Raw genomic sequence first — 22,258 nt, 5'->3', positions numbered from 1 at the left:
TTAAGTAAGCACTTATACCAACTTGACTCTGAGCTAGGGCTGGCAATACAAATGTCTCTCTCTCTGTGTCTCTCACAACAGCTGAGGCTTTTGGGGTTAAGTGCCTTGCTTAGGGTCATGGAGCTAGGAAGTGTTAAGATTTGAGACCAGATTTGAACTCAGGTTCTCCTGACTTCAGAGCTGGAGTTCTATCCACTGTGCCACCTAGCTGCCCCCAAATGTCTCTTTTTTCAAGGAGTTTAAATTCTTCTTTGCTGGGGGATATAATATGTCCAAAGAAGTAAAAAATAAGTAAAGAATATTTTGGTTTTTTGGGAGGGCTGCAGTGCTAAAAATCAGAGAAATTAGAAGAGGCCTAAGTATTTCAAGATTGCTGCTTATTGCTGTTGTTGGATCTTCATTCTCAAAGAGGACCAAAGATATTACCTTTGTAATATGGAAGCCCATTAGAATGTTATTTTTGTTATTTTTTCTATTTATTATTGATCTCAAATGCTTTTATTTTCCCCAGATATACTTATTTTTAAAAATAATAACTTTTTAATTTAATTTTTTATTTTTATTTATTTATTTTTTGCTAAATCTATTGGGATTAAGTGACTTGCCCAAGGTTACACATCTAGGAAGTGTTATGTGTCTGAGGTCAAATTTGAACTCAGGTCCTCCTGACTTCAGGGCTAGTGCTCTGTCCATTGCGCCACCTAGCTGCCTCTTTTCTTTTAATTTTAAAAATACATTCAAAGATAGTTTTCAACATTCACCCCTACAAAACTTTGTGTTCCCAGTTTTTCTCCCTCCCTTCCCTTCACCCCTTCCCCTAGACAGCCAACAATCCAATATGTTAGAAGGCTATCACAGAGCCCAGTTGAGAAGTGATGAGATTCTAAAGTAGTGACTTTGGAGCAGACACAAAAAAAGGGATGAATGTGAGATAGAGATGTTTTGTAGGCCACTGGAACTTAAAAGAGAGGTCAGATCTAGAGATATGGAAGCCATATACATAACAATCACAGCTGAAACGGTGGAAATGAATGAGATTGCTAAGGGAGACAGCCTAGGGAGAGAAAGAGGTTAAGGACAGATAGATACAGGCGAAAAACCCACCTCAAGGAGTAGGGAAAGGGATGAAGGAAGGGCTAGTGAAGAAAACAGTGATTAGAGAAGTCATGATATAATCAGGAGGGCGTGGTGTTTCTGAAACCAAGAATGGATAAAATACTCAAAGAAAGGGAATAGTCAACAATGTCAAATGTTAAAAAGACATAGGAAAATCACCACTGGAGGAAAAAAGACCACTGGATTTGGCCTTTAGAAAATCTATAAAAACTTGGAGAGAGCAGTTTTGGTAAATGATTGATAACTATGGAAGTTGTTGAGGAAAGAGTAGGTGGTAAGGAAGTGTAGGAATTGGATGTAGATAACTATTTCAAAAAATTTTGCAGTAATGAAAGCTCATCTATTCTTCTTCTTGCCCTTTTTCTTTGCTTTCTTTATTCACTTTCTACTTTTCTGACTACTGTTTTTCTAGCTTCTCTTTCTCCTCCTACCTCCTAAGTATCTGCATTTTTCTGAGCTGCTGCCCTTAGTTCTAGTTCCTTTATTCCTACATGTTTGCTCTTGGTGAATTAATCTTGGGTAATAATTGTAATTATCCTTTCTCTGTAGGTGACTCCCCAGTCTTAGCTCTAGACTCTCTCCTAGGTTCTAATGACTAAATTTCCAATTGGCTTCTAAAGATATACATTTAGATATTTTAAAAAACTATTCTAATATAATTAACCTATATCAGATTACTTGCTGTCTTGAGGAGGGGGTAGTTTGTAAGAGAGGGAGGGAGAAAAATTTAGAACATAAAGTTTTACAAAAATGAATGTAGAGAACTATTTTTTTTTTGAAAAATTTTTTGAAAAATAAAATACTATTGAAAATTAAAATAAAATAAAATTGTATTAATGAAAAAAAATCTAGCTTATTTCTTTTATTGGCATTATTCTAGTCATCCAGGCATAAATGCTCAGTCACCAGTGAATCTGGAGAATGACCCATTGTCACTGTCTTATCAGTTGCCAAGTTCTATTGATTCTTCTTTTTTCCACATCATTTCCTTAGGACTGGAGAAAATACTAACAGGGAAAGAATTTCTGTCCTACTAATTCTTTGAAGGAATGGATGCTTCATGAGCCTTGTGTTAATCACTTTGTAAAAGGATGAATTTTCTGATTTTTTTCTTTCGATTCTTTTTCAAAATTCATTAGATTAGCAACAATTGCCATATCTATTCTCAGATCCAATAGCTATTCTTAAATATCGCTTGCAATGTTGACAGAGGAATTTATATCATCTAATTTCATTGTTAACTAACCTTAAATAGACTTTTTATCTTATTGGAAAGGATTTTAATTTATCTCCATTATACTTATAATACTGGCTATTGGTTTACAGGGATCCTCAAACTACGGCCCGTGGGCCAGATGCGGGCAGCTGAGAACGTTTATCCCCCTCACCCAGGGCTATGAAGTTTCTTTATTTAAAGGCCCACAAAACAAAGTTTTGTTTTTACTATAGTCCGGCCCTCCAACAGTCTGAGGGACAGTGAATTGGCCCCCTATTTAAAAAGTTTGAGGACCCCTGGATATGTACTATTTACCACTGTCAGCATTACTATCTGATATAGTGCTAGAAATGCTAGTGCTAGCAATAACAATAAGAAATTAAAGAAATAACCATAAGTAAAAAAGAAAGAAAATAATCACTTTTTGTTGAACCCTAGAGAGTCAGCTAAAAATTAAAACTGGCAAAAAAAAATCATTAGCATTTCTACATATTGCAAACCCCCCCAAAAAACAAAAACAAGAAGAGATAGGAATATTTTGTTTAAAATAAGGATAGACTGTATAAAATTCATACATGGAGTTTATGTATCAAGATACAAGTACTCTATGAACCCAACTATAAAACAGGTTATAGAAATAAAGAAAAATGTTAATTGTTCATATGTAGTTGAACTAATATAATAAAAAATGAAAAGACTACCTAAATTAACTTATTCAGTGTCATACAAAACTACAAAAAATTTATCTTATACAGCTAGAAAAGTAAAAAGTAATCTCATCTGGAAAAATAAAACTTAAAGAATCTCAAGAGAAATGCTGAAAAATAAAAGAGAAGTAAGGAGAGTAGCAGTACCAGATTTCAAATTATTTACTAAAAAATATCAATCATCAAAATTTTTTAGTGTTGGTTAAAAAGTTAAAGAGATTGATTTGTGGGATAATGAAGTAAATAAGCCATAATTTTAAGGAACAGATGATGAAAAATGTTAGTCACCCCTTAACAGAAAAGTGAATGAATCCATATTCATGCTATAAAATGGCACATTTTTTGCGGGGGGAGGGAGACATGGCCAATATGGAAATTTGTTTTGCTTGCTTGATTATACATAATTTTATGGGGTTTTATTTGTCTTTTTAAAGTGTATGTGTGTGTGTGTGTGTGTGTGTGTGTGTGTATGTGTGTGTGTGTGTTAGAGAGAGAGAGAGAGAGAGAGAGAGAGAGAGAGAGAGAGATTAAAGGGAGAATAAAATATAATTATTTTTAAAAAACAACATAAGTAGCTTTCTACTACTAAATGAATTTAGATTAGATTTTTTAAAAAATGACATTCATGGCCCTCTATAATCTGGTTCTAACTTACCTTTCCAGCCATATTTCCCATTATTCCTTTACTAATATATTACTCCAGGAAAAATGAACTCAGCATTCTTTTTACATGATTCACCCTTTCCCATCTCTATGCTTTTGTTTTTAGCATAATCTCCTGATCTAATGCCTTTCTTTTTTACAGGCTTTCTTTTATATAAAACATAGGTTTTATATTGGGGGCTCTTAAAGATCACAGAATCAATCAAACACCTACTATTTGCCAAGCAATGTGTCAGATGTCTGAGATTGAAAGAAAAAAATAAACAGTCTTGTCTTTAAAGAGTTCATATTCTGTATATAGATATAGCTTTTACAGGGCTGCTTTCCACCTTTGGTGTTCCCTGATCCACCTGATGCTCACCTGTGGCTTCAAGAAGCTGTAGCAAGTACAGTGGCCAAACCCTGACAAACTTTTTGGCAGAAGAGCTAAACCAGGTTGAAGGTAACCAAAGGGTCTCAAACTTTATGGTGAGTTGGGGGGGTTGTTTACTCTAAGCATGTAAAGACTTCTCCTGGGGAATGAGCAGATGAGAACAATTTGTTCCACTGGCCACGGATGCAGGCAAAGCAGGGATTGTGCAGCACTGGGAGCTTGGTAAAACATGGAAGACATTAAGGTGACGTGCTGCATCTTGAGCTATCGGCAGTCACCTTGACTCTCTCCTGCCACTGGATAGTGGGGTCTTTAGAACAGAGAGTGAAGCCGATGACTTCAGACGACTCTGCCTCACTGAAATCCACTTTTTGCAGAATCAAAAGACATCACAGTGATGTCATTTTGGTCCTCTTCTAGTACAAAGGACAATAACCAACCAACCAGATAAATATATACTGAAAAAATACAATGTAATTTTTTTAGGGTGGGAAGGCACTAACATCTGGGGTATTAATGAAACTAGAGCTGGAAGAGACTTTAGGGAGTCATCTAAGATCCATCTCACCAATCTCTTTATTGTCTGAGTCTACCCACCAGAATTCTTGCTCTGAGGTTGTCTTGACTGGTTTTCATCTCTGCTTTACTCCATGTGCTGGAAGGCTTATATTTTGTTTCCCCTTCCTCCCTAATTCTCCTTTCTCCTTTGGACCCAGTTGTCTGATTGTTGATGCTACCTGTTATCCATTATATCCAGGGATCCTTCTCTCTCCTAGTTATCACATTGACTCTTTTATCTTTGTTTGTAGGAATAACATCTTATATAGTACTAAGGCCTTGGCTGTATTATAAACCATTAAAAACACTATTATGACAATTTCCTAGTTTGAAATGCTTAGGCTCACATGAATCAAAGTTATAATAAATCTCCTTTGAATAAAATAATTAATTTCATTACTGTTTGGGAAGGCTTTCTCAATTAAGAATCTTCATAAAAAATGTATAGAAATTGATAAAATCTTCTGTTCAACAACCACCTTTTGGTTATTGAGTCAGAAACAATCTTTCTTTACTCTTTTCAGTTATACCATTCTTATGGTGTGTACCACAAGCTATTTGGGATAGCATAATATCTCAGATACAGTAGGTATATAATAAATGTTTTTTGATTAATGGTAATATAACAATTACTTATATAGATGTTATTTTTATTTGATTATAAACTCCTTGAGGACAGGGACTACGTCTTTCTCTTTTCCTATCTCTGTTACTTCCCTTAGACTTAATATCTGGTACTGCAGAAGGAAAAAAGGAAAGAAAGAAAAAAAAGAAAGAAGGATTTCTTCCTTCCTGTGAGTGTGTGTTACACCCACAAATGAGGTTGTACTACATGTCAGAGATTGGATTCACACCCATGTCCTCACTGTGAATCTAGTATTCATTCCATGGAACCATATTGCTTCCCTCTCAAGTTAACAAATTAAAAAAAATTATTTGGAATTCTTTATTTTCAGTTCTGAATTTCCTCTCTTCCTCCTGTCCTTTGAGAGTAGCCATTGAGAAGGCAAGAAAAAAAGCAAGAAAAATAAATGAAAGAAAATTGCTTTCAAATGCACTTAAAAGCTCTCTCTTTGGAGGTGGACAGCATTTTTCACCACAAATCTTTTGGCATTTTTTTGGATCACTGTAGAGATCAGAATAGCTAAATCTTTTACATTTGATCATATTTGCAATATTGCTGTTACTGTGTACAATGTTTTCTAGTTTTGCTCACTTCATTTTGTATCAGTTCATTCTTAGGTTTTTCTTTCTTTTTTCTTTTTTCTTTTTTTTTTTTTTTTTTTTTTTTTTGCTGAGGCAATTGGAGTAATTGCCCAAAGTCACACAGCTAGGAACTGTTAAGTGAATGAGGCCAGATCTGAACTCAGGTCCTCCTGACATCAGGGCTGCTGCTCTATCCACTGTACCAGCAAGCTGCCCCCTTCTGATAACATCCCCTTTCATCATTTCTTACACAGTTCCATTCTGATAACATCCCCTTTCATCATTTCTTACACAGTAGTATTTCATCACATTAATTTGCCACAATTTGTTCAGCCATGCCCTAGCTAACAGGTATCCTTTCAGTTCCACATTCTTTGCCATTACAAAAACAGTTGCTATAAATATTTTTGTATATATGAGTCCTTTCCTTTTTCTTTTGATCTCTTTGCGGAGTCAAAGGATACATGCAATTTTATACCTCTTTTTGAATAGTTGTTTGTTCTCCAGAAAGACTGTACTAGTTTACAACTTTAGCAACTTAATGACCCTACTTTTTCATATTCCCTCCAGTATTTGTCATTTTCCTTTTCTCTCATTTTAGCCAATTTGATGGATGTGAGATGTACCTGAGAATTGTTTTAATTTGCATTTCTTTAATCCATAGTGACTTATGGCTTTTTAAAATCTGACTATGGAAAGTTTTGATGTATCCATTGGAAAACTATTCATATCCTTTGACCATCTGACCAACTGATGAATGGCTCTTATTTTTTATAAATCTGATCCAGGTCTCTATATATCTGAGAAATGAGATTTTAGACAGTTATTTGCTAAAATTCCCCTCCCCCAGTTTCCTGCTTTCCTTCTAAGTTTGGATCACTTGATTTTGTTTGTATAAAAAACATTAATTTAGATATACTCAAATTTATCCATTTTCCTTCCCATGATCTTTTCTATCATGTATTTTATTATGACTTCTTCCTTTATGCACAGATCTGACAAATATTTTTTCCATGGTCCCCAATTTGATTCTATCATCTTTTATGTCTAAATCATGTATTCATTTTGAGTTTATTTTGGTATACAGTATGAGATGTTGGTTTAAAGGCAGCAAACTTTAATTTCTTCCCTTGAATTTCATTTAGATATGCCATTTCAACATGTTCTGCTTCTTTAGTTAAAACACTGGAGCTTGTGGAAGGAAGATTAAAGAAAAGAAAGAAAAGAAGCAAGGAAAGCAGGCAGTAAGGGGAAGAGGGAAGGAATGGAAAGAAAGAAAAAGGGAGGAGTAAGGGAGGGAAAGAAAAAAAAGAAGGGAGAGAGGGAAGGAAAGAAGGAAGGGAAAGTAAGAGGGAAAGAAATAAGGAAGGAAAGGAGGAAAGGAAAAGAAAAAAGGAAAGAAAGAAAATAGGAAGGATGAAATGAGAGAAAGAAAGAAAGAAGGAAAGAAGAAAGGAAGAATGATGGGAAGAAGAAAACATAAATTACATGAGTAATTGATATTTTGATTATACTTAGGTCATTACTCTCTGTACTAAATACTATTCCCAGATAGAAGGTATTAGCTTTAATTTAAATCATGGAGAAATTGCAGCTTCCTTTTGTCTCTACAAATTAATAAGGAATACTACCTTTGTCTGCTCTAGTAATTAGTAGGTCCAAGGATTCCAGTACATGTATCTGCTTCACTTGCAGAGTTTTGTCAAATACTGGTACTGTTGGTTGGCCATCTGAAAAAGAAAACAGTTCATTCAATCCTATAAACATGGCTTAGGCTCATTAAGTATTCTACAATTTATTTTAGGGTTACTTGTTTTTCTAGTCAAGAAAGAAGAGTTTCTCTTGCCAGAGCTTTCATAAATCTGTATAATGAGACCATTATTCTGCTCTTCTTATTTTGGATGGAAGGTAGGTGCTTTCTTCCTCACAGTGTTCATCAATGCACAATGAGTTACATTGGCAGCTAGATGTGGTCAATTAATATTTTCTCTAAGTTAATCAGAAAGAAAGTAATTCCTACCAAATCAAGAATTCAATTCTGTTCCTCCTTTATACCAAAGGTCTGAAAATGATTTTTTAAAAAAGAAAGGCAATCTGGCCCTTTTAGAAGTTTCCTTTTTTAAAAAATACAATATAATAAGATTTTGTATAACTTAATTTCTTATATGGAAACAAGAGAAATAATTTTAAGGAGTGGCAATTTGTTTTGTGTGGAAATTAATGCCATGTTCAAGTGATAGTTCAGATTACCAACTATCTAGTCTGAGGCATATGTATCAGACTGAATAACATTGTAGTGGCATTAGTTATAATGTTTTAATAACATTTTTATTGTAAAGCTCTCCCCTTCAATATCTTATCACAGAATAGAGGTATAAGTTCACAATGGACTGCAAACTCTATCAGGCACAATCAAACTGGAAAGATTTTAAGCATGAATCAAGTGACATACTATCAATATACAGCAGTCCTAGCCAAATGTGGAGAGACTTATTACTAGAAGATTGGTCATTATTAGAAGGCATCTTTTGGCTACAGCAACTTATAAAACTGCTTACTAATAATGAATGAAGGGACTAGAATCCACTTGAAGAGGAATCAATGTTGGTTGGAACAACATTTTGTGGGGGTATACTTGAAAATAAAAGGTTCCTTTCTTAGAAGTTTGACTTGATATCTTAGAGTTAGAGTTGGGATGGATAGAGGTCATCTAGTCCAACCTCCATTTAACATATGAGAAAACAGGGCCAGGGAGAAGAGACTGTCACAGGTTAATTAAAAAGAAGGCAATGTATCAGGTTGTATTATACCAATAAGGGGCAGAGGAAGGTTTAATACTTGTTTGCTCTGAATCTAGAACTCTTTCCATGATACTATACTCCCTTTCTAAAGATAATAAACATTTTTTCTTTTGCATTCCCACAGATGCATCATTTTAATATATACTACTTTTGTATCTTAACTAGTCTCTGTATGGAAATTTCAAATATTTCATTCTATCCAGGAACATTCTTTTTTACAAAAAAAAAAAAAAAGAAAGAAAGAATGGAAGAAAAGTCAATTAAAATGAGCAAGTAACAGAAAAGGCAAGTTAGCAAAAATGTTTAGGAAGAATATAGATTATGGCAGCTTTAAGAGATGAATCTAATGAATAAAGTTTAGTAGGGATAATTAAAAAAGACCTTTTTAATTGTAGTTTTAAAAAGCAGTAATTCAAGATGGGTAAATATGTATAGAAAGAAGTTTCTGAAAAAAATTAGCTAGTGATTTTCATGATCTGTAGGTTCAATGTAAATCAAGAGTACCCCCAAGGTACCCCCAAAACTGAACTAAAAGTATTTTCTTTTTGTTTGGGACTAGTAATTGTCAATGGGAATGCTAAATGAATAAACTCCTTCTACCAGTGGTAGCCTTAGAAAATTAAGAGGTTAAGAGATGTCCCCAGAGTCACATTTTAAGGAGTTTTACCAATTTTAAAATTGGCATATAGCTGGTATGTGTCAAAAGGCAGGATCTCCTGGACTTTAAGGGCAGTTCTCCCTCTAATGTATATAGGCTAAATTAATAAAAATATGTTAAGGAGAAGAGCCCTAGTGAATTATAATTGGAATGCTCTGCTTAGTTCTAAATGCTCTATCCTAGATAGGATATAGACAGAGTAGAGTGGGTCCTGAAGAGAGTAATCAGAATGAATAAATTTGGGGGCACATGATAGCTAATCTTTAAGTACTTGAAAGACTATTGTGTCATCCAGATAACAGCTTTATTTTGCTTGGCCCTTAAGGGCCAATTTATATTTTTATATAATTCATAATTCATGATTTGTCATGAAGTAACATTAACGTTACAAAAACATGCACATATAGCAAGTATGTGTTCTATATTGAAAAATTTTTTTTTCATGTGGCTAAAACTGTTAAAAAATGGTTGAAAAGTTAATTTTATGGAAAAAAATGAATCAGACTATTCTGGTCATGTAGGATAATATCCTTCAGCAATCTATTTCATGAATACATAAAATTTAGTATTAAATAAGAAAATTTAGGAATATTTATGTCATCTAATCATATTTCAGACTTTCCTGAAAGTAGTTTTTGCTACTTATAAACTACAAAGTAAACTTGGGCAAAAATGGCTTTATGGCAAATAGAATATCAAGTGTGTAAATCTGTTAGTGAAAGTGGTAAAAATGGGACAGTAAAATATGGAACTTGCTCAAAATGTTAGGTTCATGGGCTGAAATAAATCATATGATACAGCAAAAAATGTGGAAGGAATTATAAAAGACTACAAGCTAAAAGCATATCATAAAATACAGAGAAAGCCTTGAGGTTCATCCTGCTTTGTTGATGCTGGATGTAAGAAAACAGGAAAGCATGATTTTGTAGCAAGCATATGAAGAAAGGAAAAATGCCTATATTTATGCTTTGGTCTACGCATTTAAACAACTCTATTTAGCAAAGTCCTCTAATTCAGAAGAAAATAATTTTTTTTCTTGGCAAGTCATGATAATGAGTGTACATATAAGACACAAATCTCTAATACTAGTTTCATAATGAGGATATAAAATATATCGGATGATATTTACGAGGGAGTGGGAATGAAAGATAAATTTAATCTATATATCTGATCAGAAGAGATTAGAGGTTTTCTTTTGACTGAACTTCATCTAGGCTAAAATTTAGAAGCAATTAAAATATATACATAAATGTTTAATGTGAAAGAAACTAGGTACAATTTACCAATACTTTTCTTTAGGAAAATACTGTAATATCATATATGAAATGAGCATTTTTGTCACTAGTTTAACATAAACTACTTATCCTGGAATGATGGTTATTTTTAAAGGTAACCTTTAAGGCACTATTACAACCACTGAAGATAATGAGCTTCGGATGATTTAATATTTTATATAAAGGTTGTAGCAGACATAGTGCTGTGGTTGGAAATTAGAAGAACAGAGATCTAGTCATAAGTCTGCTACTCACTAGTTATGATCCTAGGTAAACTGTTTAATCTCATTGAAACTCAGGAGACTGGAGCTCTATTTCTATCTCTGCCACTAACTAGTTATGACCCTGGGCAGATTGTTGCCCAGACCCTGGGCAATCTCCTTGGGCCTCAGTTTCTCACCAGCAAATTTAAGACATTAGACTCTCTACATGAGTTTAATCTCTATATGATCTCTACAAAGTCTAGTTCCAAAATTCTATGATTCTATTAATCTGAACAAAAAAAGAAATATAGGGGTTTTTATTTTCTTCTAAATTAATCAGGAAATGAAAATTCACAAATTCTCAGGAATTCAGCATTTGGAAACAGATATTTAAAATAGGTTAAATTTTAATATCTATTTTGTTACATAAGGATAGAACTATATTAGTTGTCCTGTAAGGTAACTTCATAAAACACAGCCCTTACATGCTTAATAATGTATACAATATCCTATTATAACATAGAAAACCTATTATTTGGTGTTATCACTATTTCCTGACTACAAATTTAAAAGTTTCTCCTCAAGTTAAAATATAAGCATTATTTGAATGTATATGGCTTAGCCTGCAACATTTTTAAGTTACCAATAATTGTAATTCTTGAGTCCATGGCCTTAATAGCAAATAGTAGTGTAAGTGATTAAACTTGAATTCATATACTAGTTCCAGCATTTAATAGCTGTGTTCCCTTGAATACACTTTACTTCTCTGGATATCAGCTTAGTACTGCCTAACATTACCGGATTGTTGATAATACTTTGCAAATCTTGACAAGATATAGCAGATCATCCCTAATATCCAACTATTCCTACTAAATGTTGGTCATGTATTAAAAAGAAAAGCTAACATACTCCAAAACTAGATTTTTTTTTTTTAGAAGTATACCTTTCTTCAGATTTTAAGTTTGGGAATAATATAAATAAAATTGTAGACTCTGGAAAAAAATTCCTGTTTAATATTTTTCTCAGAACAAAATATGCAATCAAATTTTGTTTTCTAGCATAGGCTTATTGTTATATTCTCCCTCTCTTTAAAAAATTTTGCCTTTGATTATTAACTATTGGTCAGGGGAGATATATCCTAGCTGATATATTTCACAGCTGATAGGCCTGATCCTCAAGATGGCAGATTATGCTTTTTTGCCACCAGCTATGCCTAAGTAGACAGTTCTTCCTATACCATATATGGGAAGAGGTGAAGTCATGCTCTTGATGTTATTCTCTCTGCATTTTTAATTGTTGGGAATGGCAATGGACTCAAAAAGAATAGAGGCTAATAAAGTGCCTGCATTGTACATATAAAGCAATGTTATACCTCTCTATTACACATGGGAGTATATTTTATGTACTTTTACCCTGTTGCAAATCTGCTTGTTTCCATAATACTCAAAATACTTCTTTTCTGCATCCTTCTTTCAGAAATAGTATTATACAGGATGTGGAAAGGAGGCAGGACATTCCCTGAGATAATGATTTAATATATCTATTAGTTTCAGATAAAGGCTCTGAAGCTAGCCCAGAGCTCTATCCACATTTTTTTATGTGTGTAGACTTGTGATTTAATTGGTATAAGGAACTTCGAATGAGGAAACTTCCTCTATGACAGCAGCTTAATAGTTCCTACCTCAATTTATAGTCTTAGAGAGTTGTCTGGGAATTACCAAGAATTTAAATAACTTGCCTAAGGTTAGTAATATAGTATGTATTTCAGGTAAGCCTTGAACTCAAGTAGGCAATCTTAGACTTCCTAACTATTCATAATGCCTCTAAAATCCAGAATGTCCAGGCCCTCTTTTGCCTTTGTTGAGTTCTTCCAGAGGTTTCCATTGTGGGGAGGGGCCCAGATAGGCTAACATTCATTCCTTTCTCACCTGTACTTTTGAATTCCCAGACATGACCATCAGGTCCTTTCCACCCCAGGTACCACCCCCGCCCCTTCCCCCCTTTCGGCTGCCTTTTATATACTTTTTTTCCCTAATAGGATAAAGCGCCTTGAGGACATTTTTGCATTTTTTAATGTTTCTAGTTTTTAACACAGCACATGCTAAATGCTTAATAAATGTGCCTTGCCCTTTCTATTCATTATCATTTGCTGATACCTCATTAAAATATTTTATTTTCTGAATAATCAGATGTTTGATGTATAGTTGGTTCTTTGTTCTTTCCCTCAGTTCCTTCTTTCAAAATATTTGGTATCTGCAGGGGTGGGAAGGGTAGAGGTCATGGAGAGCTGCACAGACCCCAAACTACACTCAGCTGGCACTAACATAGGCTGTTGACATCTCAGATTTAAACAATTCCATTCAGCTATTTTGGAAGATCAAATTGCTCATAAACAAGTGAGGGCTGTTTTCTGGAGTGGAAGACTTCTGCTGAAACCTAGGATTGGGATCATCTCTGGAAGCTGGAGGATAATGGGAAATTTGCTCTCTGGGCAAGATGTAGTATAGCCAGATGAAGACAGGAACAGTGATAAGGTTTTTTTTTTTTTTTGTTTTGTTTTGTTTTTTAAATAAGAGGACCAGTATGATGGGGATTATCTTTGAGCAGTGATACTAAACAGGTCCTACTCTACAGAATACAAGGATCTTTGAGGCCATAGAAAGAGTTAAAAAAAACTACCTATTAACAATATCCAAATTCTACTGTTTTTTTTCTTTTCTTTTCTTTCTTTATTTTTTCTGTGTGTGTGTGTTTTAATTCTGTTAAATATTTCCCAATTACATTTTTATCTCGTCTTCTGACGAACAAAACAAAAACAAGTAAAGATTTTTCATTCTGTACTGGCAAAGGCAGCCTGCTTAAAAGACAAAAGGTAGAAGGAAAGGGAAGGCTAGCAGGAGAGAGAAAAGGTTCACAAATGTAGCTCATAATGACCAAAGGAGCCATTGCAATCACAGTGCCTGATGACACCTGCTGGACGAACTGAGGAATCACCAGAGAGTTAAACTCAACGCCTACTGAGCTAGCTAAGGGAAAGGAACAAGTCCACTCAGGACGGTGATGGGGAATTTACACAAATCTTTGAGAAGGGCTTGATCATTAGGAAATTTAAATGTGTTTTGCAAAGTTTTCAGAATCAATAAATAAATATTTTAAGTGCTAGGCATCTTGCTGAGCATTGGAGAGACAATGAAAGGGGGAAAAAAGCCAGCTCCTGCCTGCCCTCAAGAGATTCATAATCTAAAAAGGGAGACAACAATCAGATATACAAACCAACTACATAAAGGATAAAGAGTTAATAATCCACAATCCCTCTTAAATTAGAGGGACCAGGAAAGGCTTTCTAGAAAAAGGGAGGTTTTAGCTGGGGAGTGGAACTAGGGAAGCTATGAGGGAGAGATGAGGAGAGAAGGCATTCCAGGCCTGGCGACGGCTGGAGAAATGGAAATAGAGGATCTTGTGCCAGGAATAGCAAGGAGGCCAATGTCATTTGATCTAATAGTATGTGGACAAGTATGAGAATGATGTGGTGTAGCTTCTATGGGAGACGTGTAGCAATAACCCTAAAATCCTCTAGCTTTGGGAGTGATGTGGTTGGAAAAGATATATTTCTTCCCATAGGTTATCCTATCCCAGTTTACTCTATATGATCAGGATGCTACAGCTACAAATAATGCTGGTTGTCAGATAACAGCCAGTTTGTCAGTTAACATTACAATTAAAATAAACTTTGCCTCACGACTTGGAGATAGGTCCCAGCCAGCAAATTCTTTTGATACCTCATAATACTGGTCTGGAACCCCAATCTTTTTGGAGTACCCCTTGAATCCCAACAAGAAGACTGGATATATTGAGATGGAGCTGAGCTAGGTCACAAAGAGTGTTGAATGCCAAACATAGGATTTTTTTACATAATCCTGGAGGTGATAAGGTAACTACTGGAGTTTATTGAATATGGTGTGTGTGTGTGTGTGTGTGTGTGTGTGTGTGTGTGTGTGATATGACTGGGACTGGAGCTTTAGAAAAATCATTCTGGTAGTTGCTAAAACTTTCCCTTTTTGGGGGGGAAGACATTGTGAACTCTACTTCTGAAGGAGTCTAGGGCTTTTCCAGATTTCAGGCACAGAGGATGGTAGACAGTAATGAGTAGGAGATAATGAGAAAAGTCAGAAGTCTTTCTGAAGTTTACCTGGATCTTTCATATTGTGAGGGCTTAACACAAAAGTTATATATGCATTAGCAGATTTTTTAAAAAATTCAGATCTGATTTCTTCATATTACTCTAAAAACAAGGCAATTTTAATAAAAAAATGAGAATTTATAGAATTTCATAACAAGTGAGACCTAAAAAGAAAATTCAGAATCATTTAGTCTAATTGTACAGGTGATAAAATTGAGGTCCAGAGAGGTTGAATGGTTTGCCTAAAGTCATACAAGTATCAAAAAGTAGAGACAAAATTCAAATTTAGGTTTTCTTACTGCAATTCAAGTATTCTCTTTCTGTTAGGCCATTGGTTTGATCTTTGTCCTTGGACTTTGGGGTCAGTGTTCTTTCCTGGTTCTTTATTTAATTTTGCTATTGCTAACCTCACTATAGTATAAAGTAATTTAATAGTCTAAAATGAATCACATTCATCATTGTCAGAAATTCTGTAACACAAATATAGACATTTATAGGAGCAACTACTCACTAACCATCTACTAGCAAGACGCCAGCATCTGTAGAGACCAGCAAGGCCTGGCCCCAGGAATCTGCGCATACAGCTTCGTGAGGAAAATTACTGCAGAAACACTGGGACTCCCACGGCTACGAAACAATACAAGCATTGAAAAGTAAGTGCACCCGAAAAATCAAACCATGGATTGTTAATGGAAATGTTCAGTACCATGGCTGAAACAGTAACACAGATGCCCTTATTGAACACTTCAAGATTTAAAAAGGAATAGAAATGTATTAATTTTCTTGAGGAGAAAAATCCTCTTCCAATTAATTTATTAGAAAAAAATCTATTAACATGTTTCTGGGATGGTGAATTATGTTTTCCTATATTGTTGATATAATCCATTTTGCATTTTTTGGGGAATCAAAACATTGCATAGATTTACTACATGAAGATATAGTTTTTCTTTCCCCCTGATACCCTTGAATCAATTGATGTACATTTTCAGGGGAAGATGAAAAGATGTTTGGCTTTCACTTCATCATGAAATGATATCCCACAACTTTGTATTAAATGAGATAATGAATGTACAGTGCTTTGAAAACCATAAAGCACTATATAAATGTTAGCTATTATTATTTGTTAAAAAAAAAAAAAGATTTGTCTCCTGTGTTGCTGATTCAGCAAAAATATCAATCCATACATCACACATAAAGTTGATTCTGTATAAAAGTGCTTCTTGAGTGATTTAACATTATAAAATCTAAAAGAGAAAATTAGCAATAGATATAGGAAAAGAGCCTATGAAAATACCTATATTCTCTCAAATAGAATAACTGATGTATGTAGACTGTTTTTCTTAAGTTGGACATTCAGTTTCATTTAAGACAAAAAGCATCATTTCTTGTATGCTTCTATACCTACCTTGCAAATGATAGGAGAGAAAAATCAAGTTATATCACAGTCATTCAGAGGTCTTCACCCTGTTAATAATTCTTTTGGGGTGTGTGTATGATAATTAACTTTCAAATCATATTGCTTAGTTCTGAAATATTCAAACCCCAAAGGTCAGAGTAAGCTTGGGGTGACCTTGATTATCCCAGTTAAATTTTAATGTTGTATCTTTATTCCTGATTTCATTGAGAGATTTTGAGAATCCCGATATGTACAAAAATATGGGATGCTTGTGTGTGTATGTATGCATATTTTTTTTACAATAAAAATGAAGTGGCCACTGAGGGGTTATTACATATCATTAGGCCTCAGGATGGAGAAATTTTTCAGAAAAATAAAGCGATTATATTTTCCCTATGTTAAGTGAGAAGCAATAACCAAACATGATAAAAAAGAACCCATCAATTGATGAGATGCCCTTTTTGAATTAAGTTGTCTGATGAGTATAGGGAATGGATGATAGAAGAAAGAAATTAAAGAACTGCCCTCTAGTAAAGGCAATGTCTGTTTCTAATAAAAGTTTAATTAATTTTTTCATGGCTAAATTATTATCAACTAGAGGAGGATTTCAATGAGACCATGAGGTAAAAATTCTTCTTAGACCAAGTTGTATCCTTAATACACAAGCTAAAACTTAACTTCACTTGGTCAAGTTCAAGTATTGACATTTTTGTGACTGTGGCTCACAAAATGAGAGCTGATTAGAAACTTGACAATATGATTTTTTTTTTTTAGCACTAATCCAAGTCCAGTTGTTTTGGAGGCTTAGTTATACTTTAGCATACAAAGGCACATGCGGATAAAAGGCAACTCAAATTGACAGATTTTTCTGTATTTTTTAGAGTCTGAAATTTTGATGTGACAAGCAAAAGAAAGTGGAGGTTCTTAAGGAGGAGAGTAACTTAAGATGGGTGTTTGATTCATGCTAATAAATATTTACTGGAGCTTTCACTTTGAGAAAGATCTGGTGTTAGATGAAGTTCTGGTGTTAGGTATTAGGTATAGAAAGAGATATAAAATTTAATCCAGGCCTTCCAGGCATTTATAGTCTAATAATGAGGCAATGGCATGTTTACAGAAGATAAACTCTATCTAGGCAGGGCACTGGAAGACCAAATGGAACATAAAGACTGGCAAGCTAAATGTTGAAACAGTTTGAATTGCCTCGGATAATGCATTTGACTTCTAGCCATTATTATTTCTGAACTGTTTCTAATCATGTGTCAAGAACATTCTTATCTTCCACCACAGCAAAAAATTTTAATTCCCTGAATAATTTAATGTATAATGTACATGTGCATACTAACATGGAAATATTATTAACTCACCTCTTTTTTACAGAGACTTGAAGTTGCCAAGCTAGTTGGAGCATCCCCTCTCACAATGGTTTTCAGTTTCAGTGCCTTAATAGGACAGATAGATCATTTAAGGTGTGTTCATATTCAGTTCAGCGAGAGAAGGATAAATAGCTATTAACTGAACAATGACAACAGCTGACATTTAGATGATGCTTTTAAGTTCAACAAAACACTTTCATAGCCATCACCTCATTTTTATTTTCATAATAATTCTTTGAGGGAGGTAGTACAAACATTATTATTCCCATTTTACAAAAGAGGAAACTGAGCCTTAACTAATTTGTCCAAGATTATAAATCTGCTAACTGATGGAGCCTGAATTTGTCTCCAAAGTCCAAAGTTCTTTCCACTATACCAAATTCATAAGAAAATGGGTAATTTTAGGCTCAAGTATTCAAATATTTTGTGCTATTGGCTTACAGCCATTTTCTAGCGATTTAAATAGTCACAATTTCTTTATAATATATTATAATGTTAACTCAAATGTTTCAACTAATTTGCATTCGTAAATATATTGGTGCCTCTCAACCCAACAAATATTTATTAAGTAACTACTACAATGTTTATTAAGTAACTATGTACTATGCTGTGCTGAAGATACAAAAACAAAAAAGATAGTCACTGTCCTGAAGAAGCATACTATTGATAGAAAATCTACATGATGATTATCAAATAAGTATTAAAAATTAGAGTGTGATAGAACGAAAGGGGAAATCTAAAGGGAAATATTACTCATAACTGAAAGTAACAAAGATGACCTCATGAATGTGAGTGGATCTTGAAGGAAAATAATAATTCAGCACTCAGGGATGTGAAAAGGGTAATCTCTTCCACATCTATATAAATACATAAAAGTATGAGGTGGCACGATGAACAATGGAAATAATTAGCAATCTATTTTGGTCGAAACTTAAGAGTATATTAGAAATATGAAAACAGCCTGGGAAGATGGATTAGAACCAGGCGATCAATGACCTTGAATGTTAAACACAAGAATATTCTATGGGTAACAAGCAAATGCTGAAGGTTTTAAAATAGTGTATGAGAGAGCATCAAGTTTACAAGAGTCTATCAAGATAATTTGTTGAGCAGTTTTGTGAACTATATCAATCAATCAACTGGCTAGGGTAGGTTCAAGAGGCAGGAAACTCAACTGTCAACAGGAGACTATTATACCAGAATAGATAAAAGATGATGAGGGCCCAAACTAAGGCAGAAGAAGTGTGAATGGATGGATACAAGAAATGGAGAGGAGGGAGGATAGTAAGAACTTAACTCCTAGCTGAATGTGGAAGGTAAGGGAGAGAGGAGAATCAAAAATGACACTGAGGTCTGAGTCTGACTGCCTGAGGTGGTTCAGAGAAACCAAGAAGTTGGGAGAGGGCCAGGTTTCTGGGAGAAGAAAGAGTAACCTGGTATAGACCATGTTAAATTTGAGGGGCTGGCGGACCACTCAGGTGAAAATTATTTATTAGGCAACTAGAGATGTGGGACTGGAGCTCTATGGAGAGGTTGAAAGATAGATTTAAGTCACCTCAATGAAGCCAACTATGTATAAGACATAAGTGTAAGCTAGGGATACAGAAATAAAAAAAAAAGTTAGTGTCTAGCCTCAAGGAGCTTACATTCTACTGCATTGTAGAGCTGCACATTGTATTAGATAGGTAGATTTAAGAATCACTGGTAGAGAAGTGATAATTGAATCTATAGGAGCCCAGGAGATCTAAATATGAGAAAACAGAGAAGAAAAAGATGCTGAAGATTAAGGCTAAAGTGATCAATCAATCAACATTTATGAAATGCATACTATGTGCTAGGTACTAAAGACCTTACATTTTATTGGAGTAAATAATGTATGTGTGTGTGTGTGTGTGTGTGTGTGTGTGTGTGTATACATATACATATATATATATACACACAGAAATACATGGAAAATATATACAAAATACATAAAATATAATTTGGAAGGAATTGTCTTTATAATTAGAAGGGATCAGAAAAGTTCTCTAATAGCCGGTGATGGCTGAACTCTGTTTTGAGAAATATGGGAGAACAGATATGGACCATCCTCTGTAAAAAATGGGAAAGAATTTGAATTTGACTGAACCACAGAGTGCTATGTAAAAAGTCTGCAAAGGTGAACCAAAGCCAGACTGTGAATACTAAATAGAAGAGTTTATATTTTATCCTAGAAGAAAGATTTATACTTTAGGACTGTTACTTTGGCAGCTGGGTGAAGGATAAATTGGAGATGAGGGAGACTTGAGGTGGGGAAACTAATTAAGAATAATCTAGGCTCTAGCTTCTTAAACTTTGGGTCACAACCTCATATAGGGTCTTGTGACTGAATGTGGGGATTGTGAAATTATGATTTATTAAATGTAAATATTTGATTTGTATTCATAGTTTACATAACTATATACCTTGGGCAAAAAGGGGTTGCAAATAGAAGAAATTTAAGAAGTCCTGGTCTAGGCTGAAGGTAATGAGGATGTGAATAAGAACAGCAATCATGTAAGGTGAAATAAAGAAATGGAAGCAAAAATATAGTGGAGACAGAAGACTTTGCATTTGTCTGGATATAGGGATAACTTAGAGGAAGAAGTGAAGGATGACTCTGAAATTGTGAACATAAGTCACCAGAAGGATTGTGGGACTTGGGAGAAAAAAAGTAAAATTAGAAAGAGGGGTGGATTGGGGATTGAAAGATAACAAATTCTATTTTTGTTGAACTGAGTTTGACAAGTCTGTAGGACATCCTGTTTGAAATATAATATGGGTTTGGAATGAAGGAGAGAGAGAGAAAGGCTAGTTATGTAGTCTAGGAGTCATCTGCATAGAGATAACTGAATACTTGGAAACTTGTGAGATCACTGAGTGTAGAGAGAAAAAAGAAGAGGCTCAGAACAGAGCCTTAGCGGTATACCCATAAGCCAGTGAAGGAAAGGAAGGAATAGTCAGGTAGGTAAGTAGGGGGTGAAGTAGGAAGAGTAGAATAAAAAAAAAATCAAGGGAAGAAAGAATGTCAGGAAGAAAGGAGTAGCCAACAATCTCGAGCTACAGCAAGACCAATGAGAACAAAAAGTGAGAAAAAGCTAATGGATTTGGCAACTCAAAGGCCAATGGCTATCTTGGAGAGAGCAGTTTCAGTGAAATTTTGGGAAGGGAAATGAGACTGAGGGGATTGAGTTATGAATATGTGCTAAGGAAATATAAGCAGTAAGTGTGTATTATCACTTTATAGAAATTTAGAAGTGGAAAAGGGTAGAGATATAGGATGACATAATAACTTGAGATGATATAAAAGAAAATGCTTTGTAAATGTTAAAGCCTTGGGGAACTAGGAATTATTATTATTTTTTTCTTAAGTACTATATCTATTATATGTCTTCTCTAAAAGTCCATTTTATTCATATAGTACCCAAACTATTAGATACAACATTCCAGGCATCTGGTATGATTTTAGAAGTTTATCTTACCATAATACCTACTGTAATCCCAAAGAAGACTCACTTACTTGGCCATACTATTTTATGGAAGCCTTAAAAAACACTCAAAACAACCACTAAAATTTCAAACATTTGATTGTCCTGATGTAGAAGTTGTTTCTAAATGAAACTTACCTGTCCAATTCTAACAAACTCTGCCTGACGGGCTTCTTCTTTCTTCCGAGCTGACTTGGGTGACTCTGGTAAGACATCACTAAAAGATCGTCTATTAAGCATGTTCTAAATAAAAGGAAAGAAGTCAATGAAGCAGTGTGATGGTTGTGGGGAGGGGGAGAGAGAAAAGGGCTTTAGGATCAAAAGTCAGAAGTATGAATTCAGAATGCTATCTCTAGTATCTGTGTGACTTTGAGCTAATAACTTACCTTGTCTGAACCATAGTTTTCCTTACATATATAAGGAGGGGATAAGGACTATATGATTCCCTAATGTTCATTATAGCTCTAAACCCATGATGCTATTTGAATAACTGAGGATATTATGCTGAGATCTTGCCATATTTCTTCTCAATTGTCAATATTATTAACAGAGCTGGGATCAGATCCTAAGGTCTGTTCCTAAACAATGTAGTCACCAAGAATAATGTTTCATGTGTCTATGGAGCTTTAAGGTTTACAAAATCCTCTCTGAAAAATAAGCCTGTAAAATATTATTTTCATTCTATAGATGAGCAAACTAAGGCTAAGAGAAGGGAAGTAAATCACCCACTTACACACAGTTAGTGTCAGGGTCAGGTTCTGAGAGGGAAGCAAGGTGGCAGTGGATACAGTGCCAGCTCTGAAGTAAGGAGGACTTGAGTTCAAATCCAGCATCATACATTTACTAATTGTGTGACCTGAGCAAGTCACTTAATCCTCTTTGCTTAAGTTCTTCATCTGTAAAATGATCTGGAGAAGGAAAAGGCAAACCACTCTGGTATCTTTGCCAACAAAACCCCAAAAGAGCTCATAAAGAGCTCTTGATTTTGAAGACTGGTCTCCTGACTTCAAGTTCAGTATTCTTTC

The 22,258-nt window shown here is 34.5% G+C and overlaps 1 protein-coding gene across 2 annotated transcripts in view; it reads right to left on the bottom strand.

The window, feature by feature from the left end:
• The window catches only part of GARNL3 (GTPase activating Rap/RanGAP domain like 3), a 233,839-nt gene that overhangs the window by 85,786 nt on the left and 125,795 nt on the right, over positions 1–22,258 (bottom strand). For both annotated transcript variants that reach the window (XM_051979671.1, XM_051979670.1), the window contains 4 exons: positions 21,372–21,476; positions 17,719–17,793; positions 15,471–15,582; positions 7,471–7,569 (listed from right to left, as the gene is read on the bottom strand). In XM_051979671.1, coding sequence (XP_051835631.1) covers positions 7,471–7,569; positions 15,471–15,582; positions 17,719–17,793; positions 21,372–21,476 — 391 coding nt within the window. The remainder of the gene's footprint in view (positions 1–7,470; positions 7,570–15,470; positions 15,583–17,718; positions 17,794–21,371; positions 21,477–22,258) is intronic.

Source organism: Antechinus flavipes, chromosome 2 (assembly GCF_016432865.1).
Source record: "Antechinus flavipes isolate AdamAnt ecotype Samford, QLD, Australia chromosome 2, AdamAnt_v2, whole genome shotgun sequence".
NCBI classification, from domain to species: domain Eukaryota; kingdom Metazoa; phylum Chordata; class Mammalia; order Dasyuromorphia; family Dasyuridae; genus Antechinus; species Antechinus flavipes.
The sequence above is the reverse complement of the archived record's forward strand: the minus strand, read 5'-3'. Positions and strand labels throughout refer to the sequence as shown.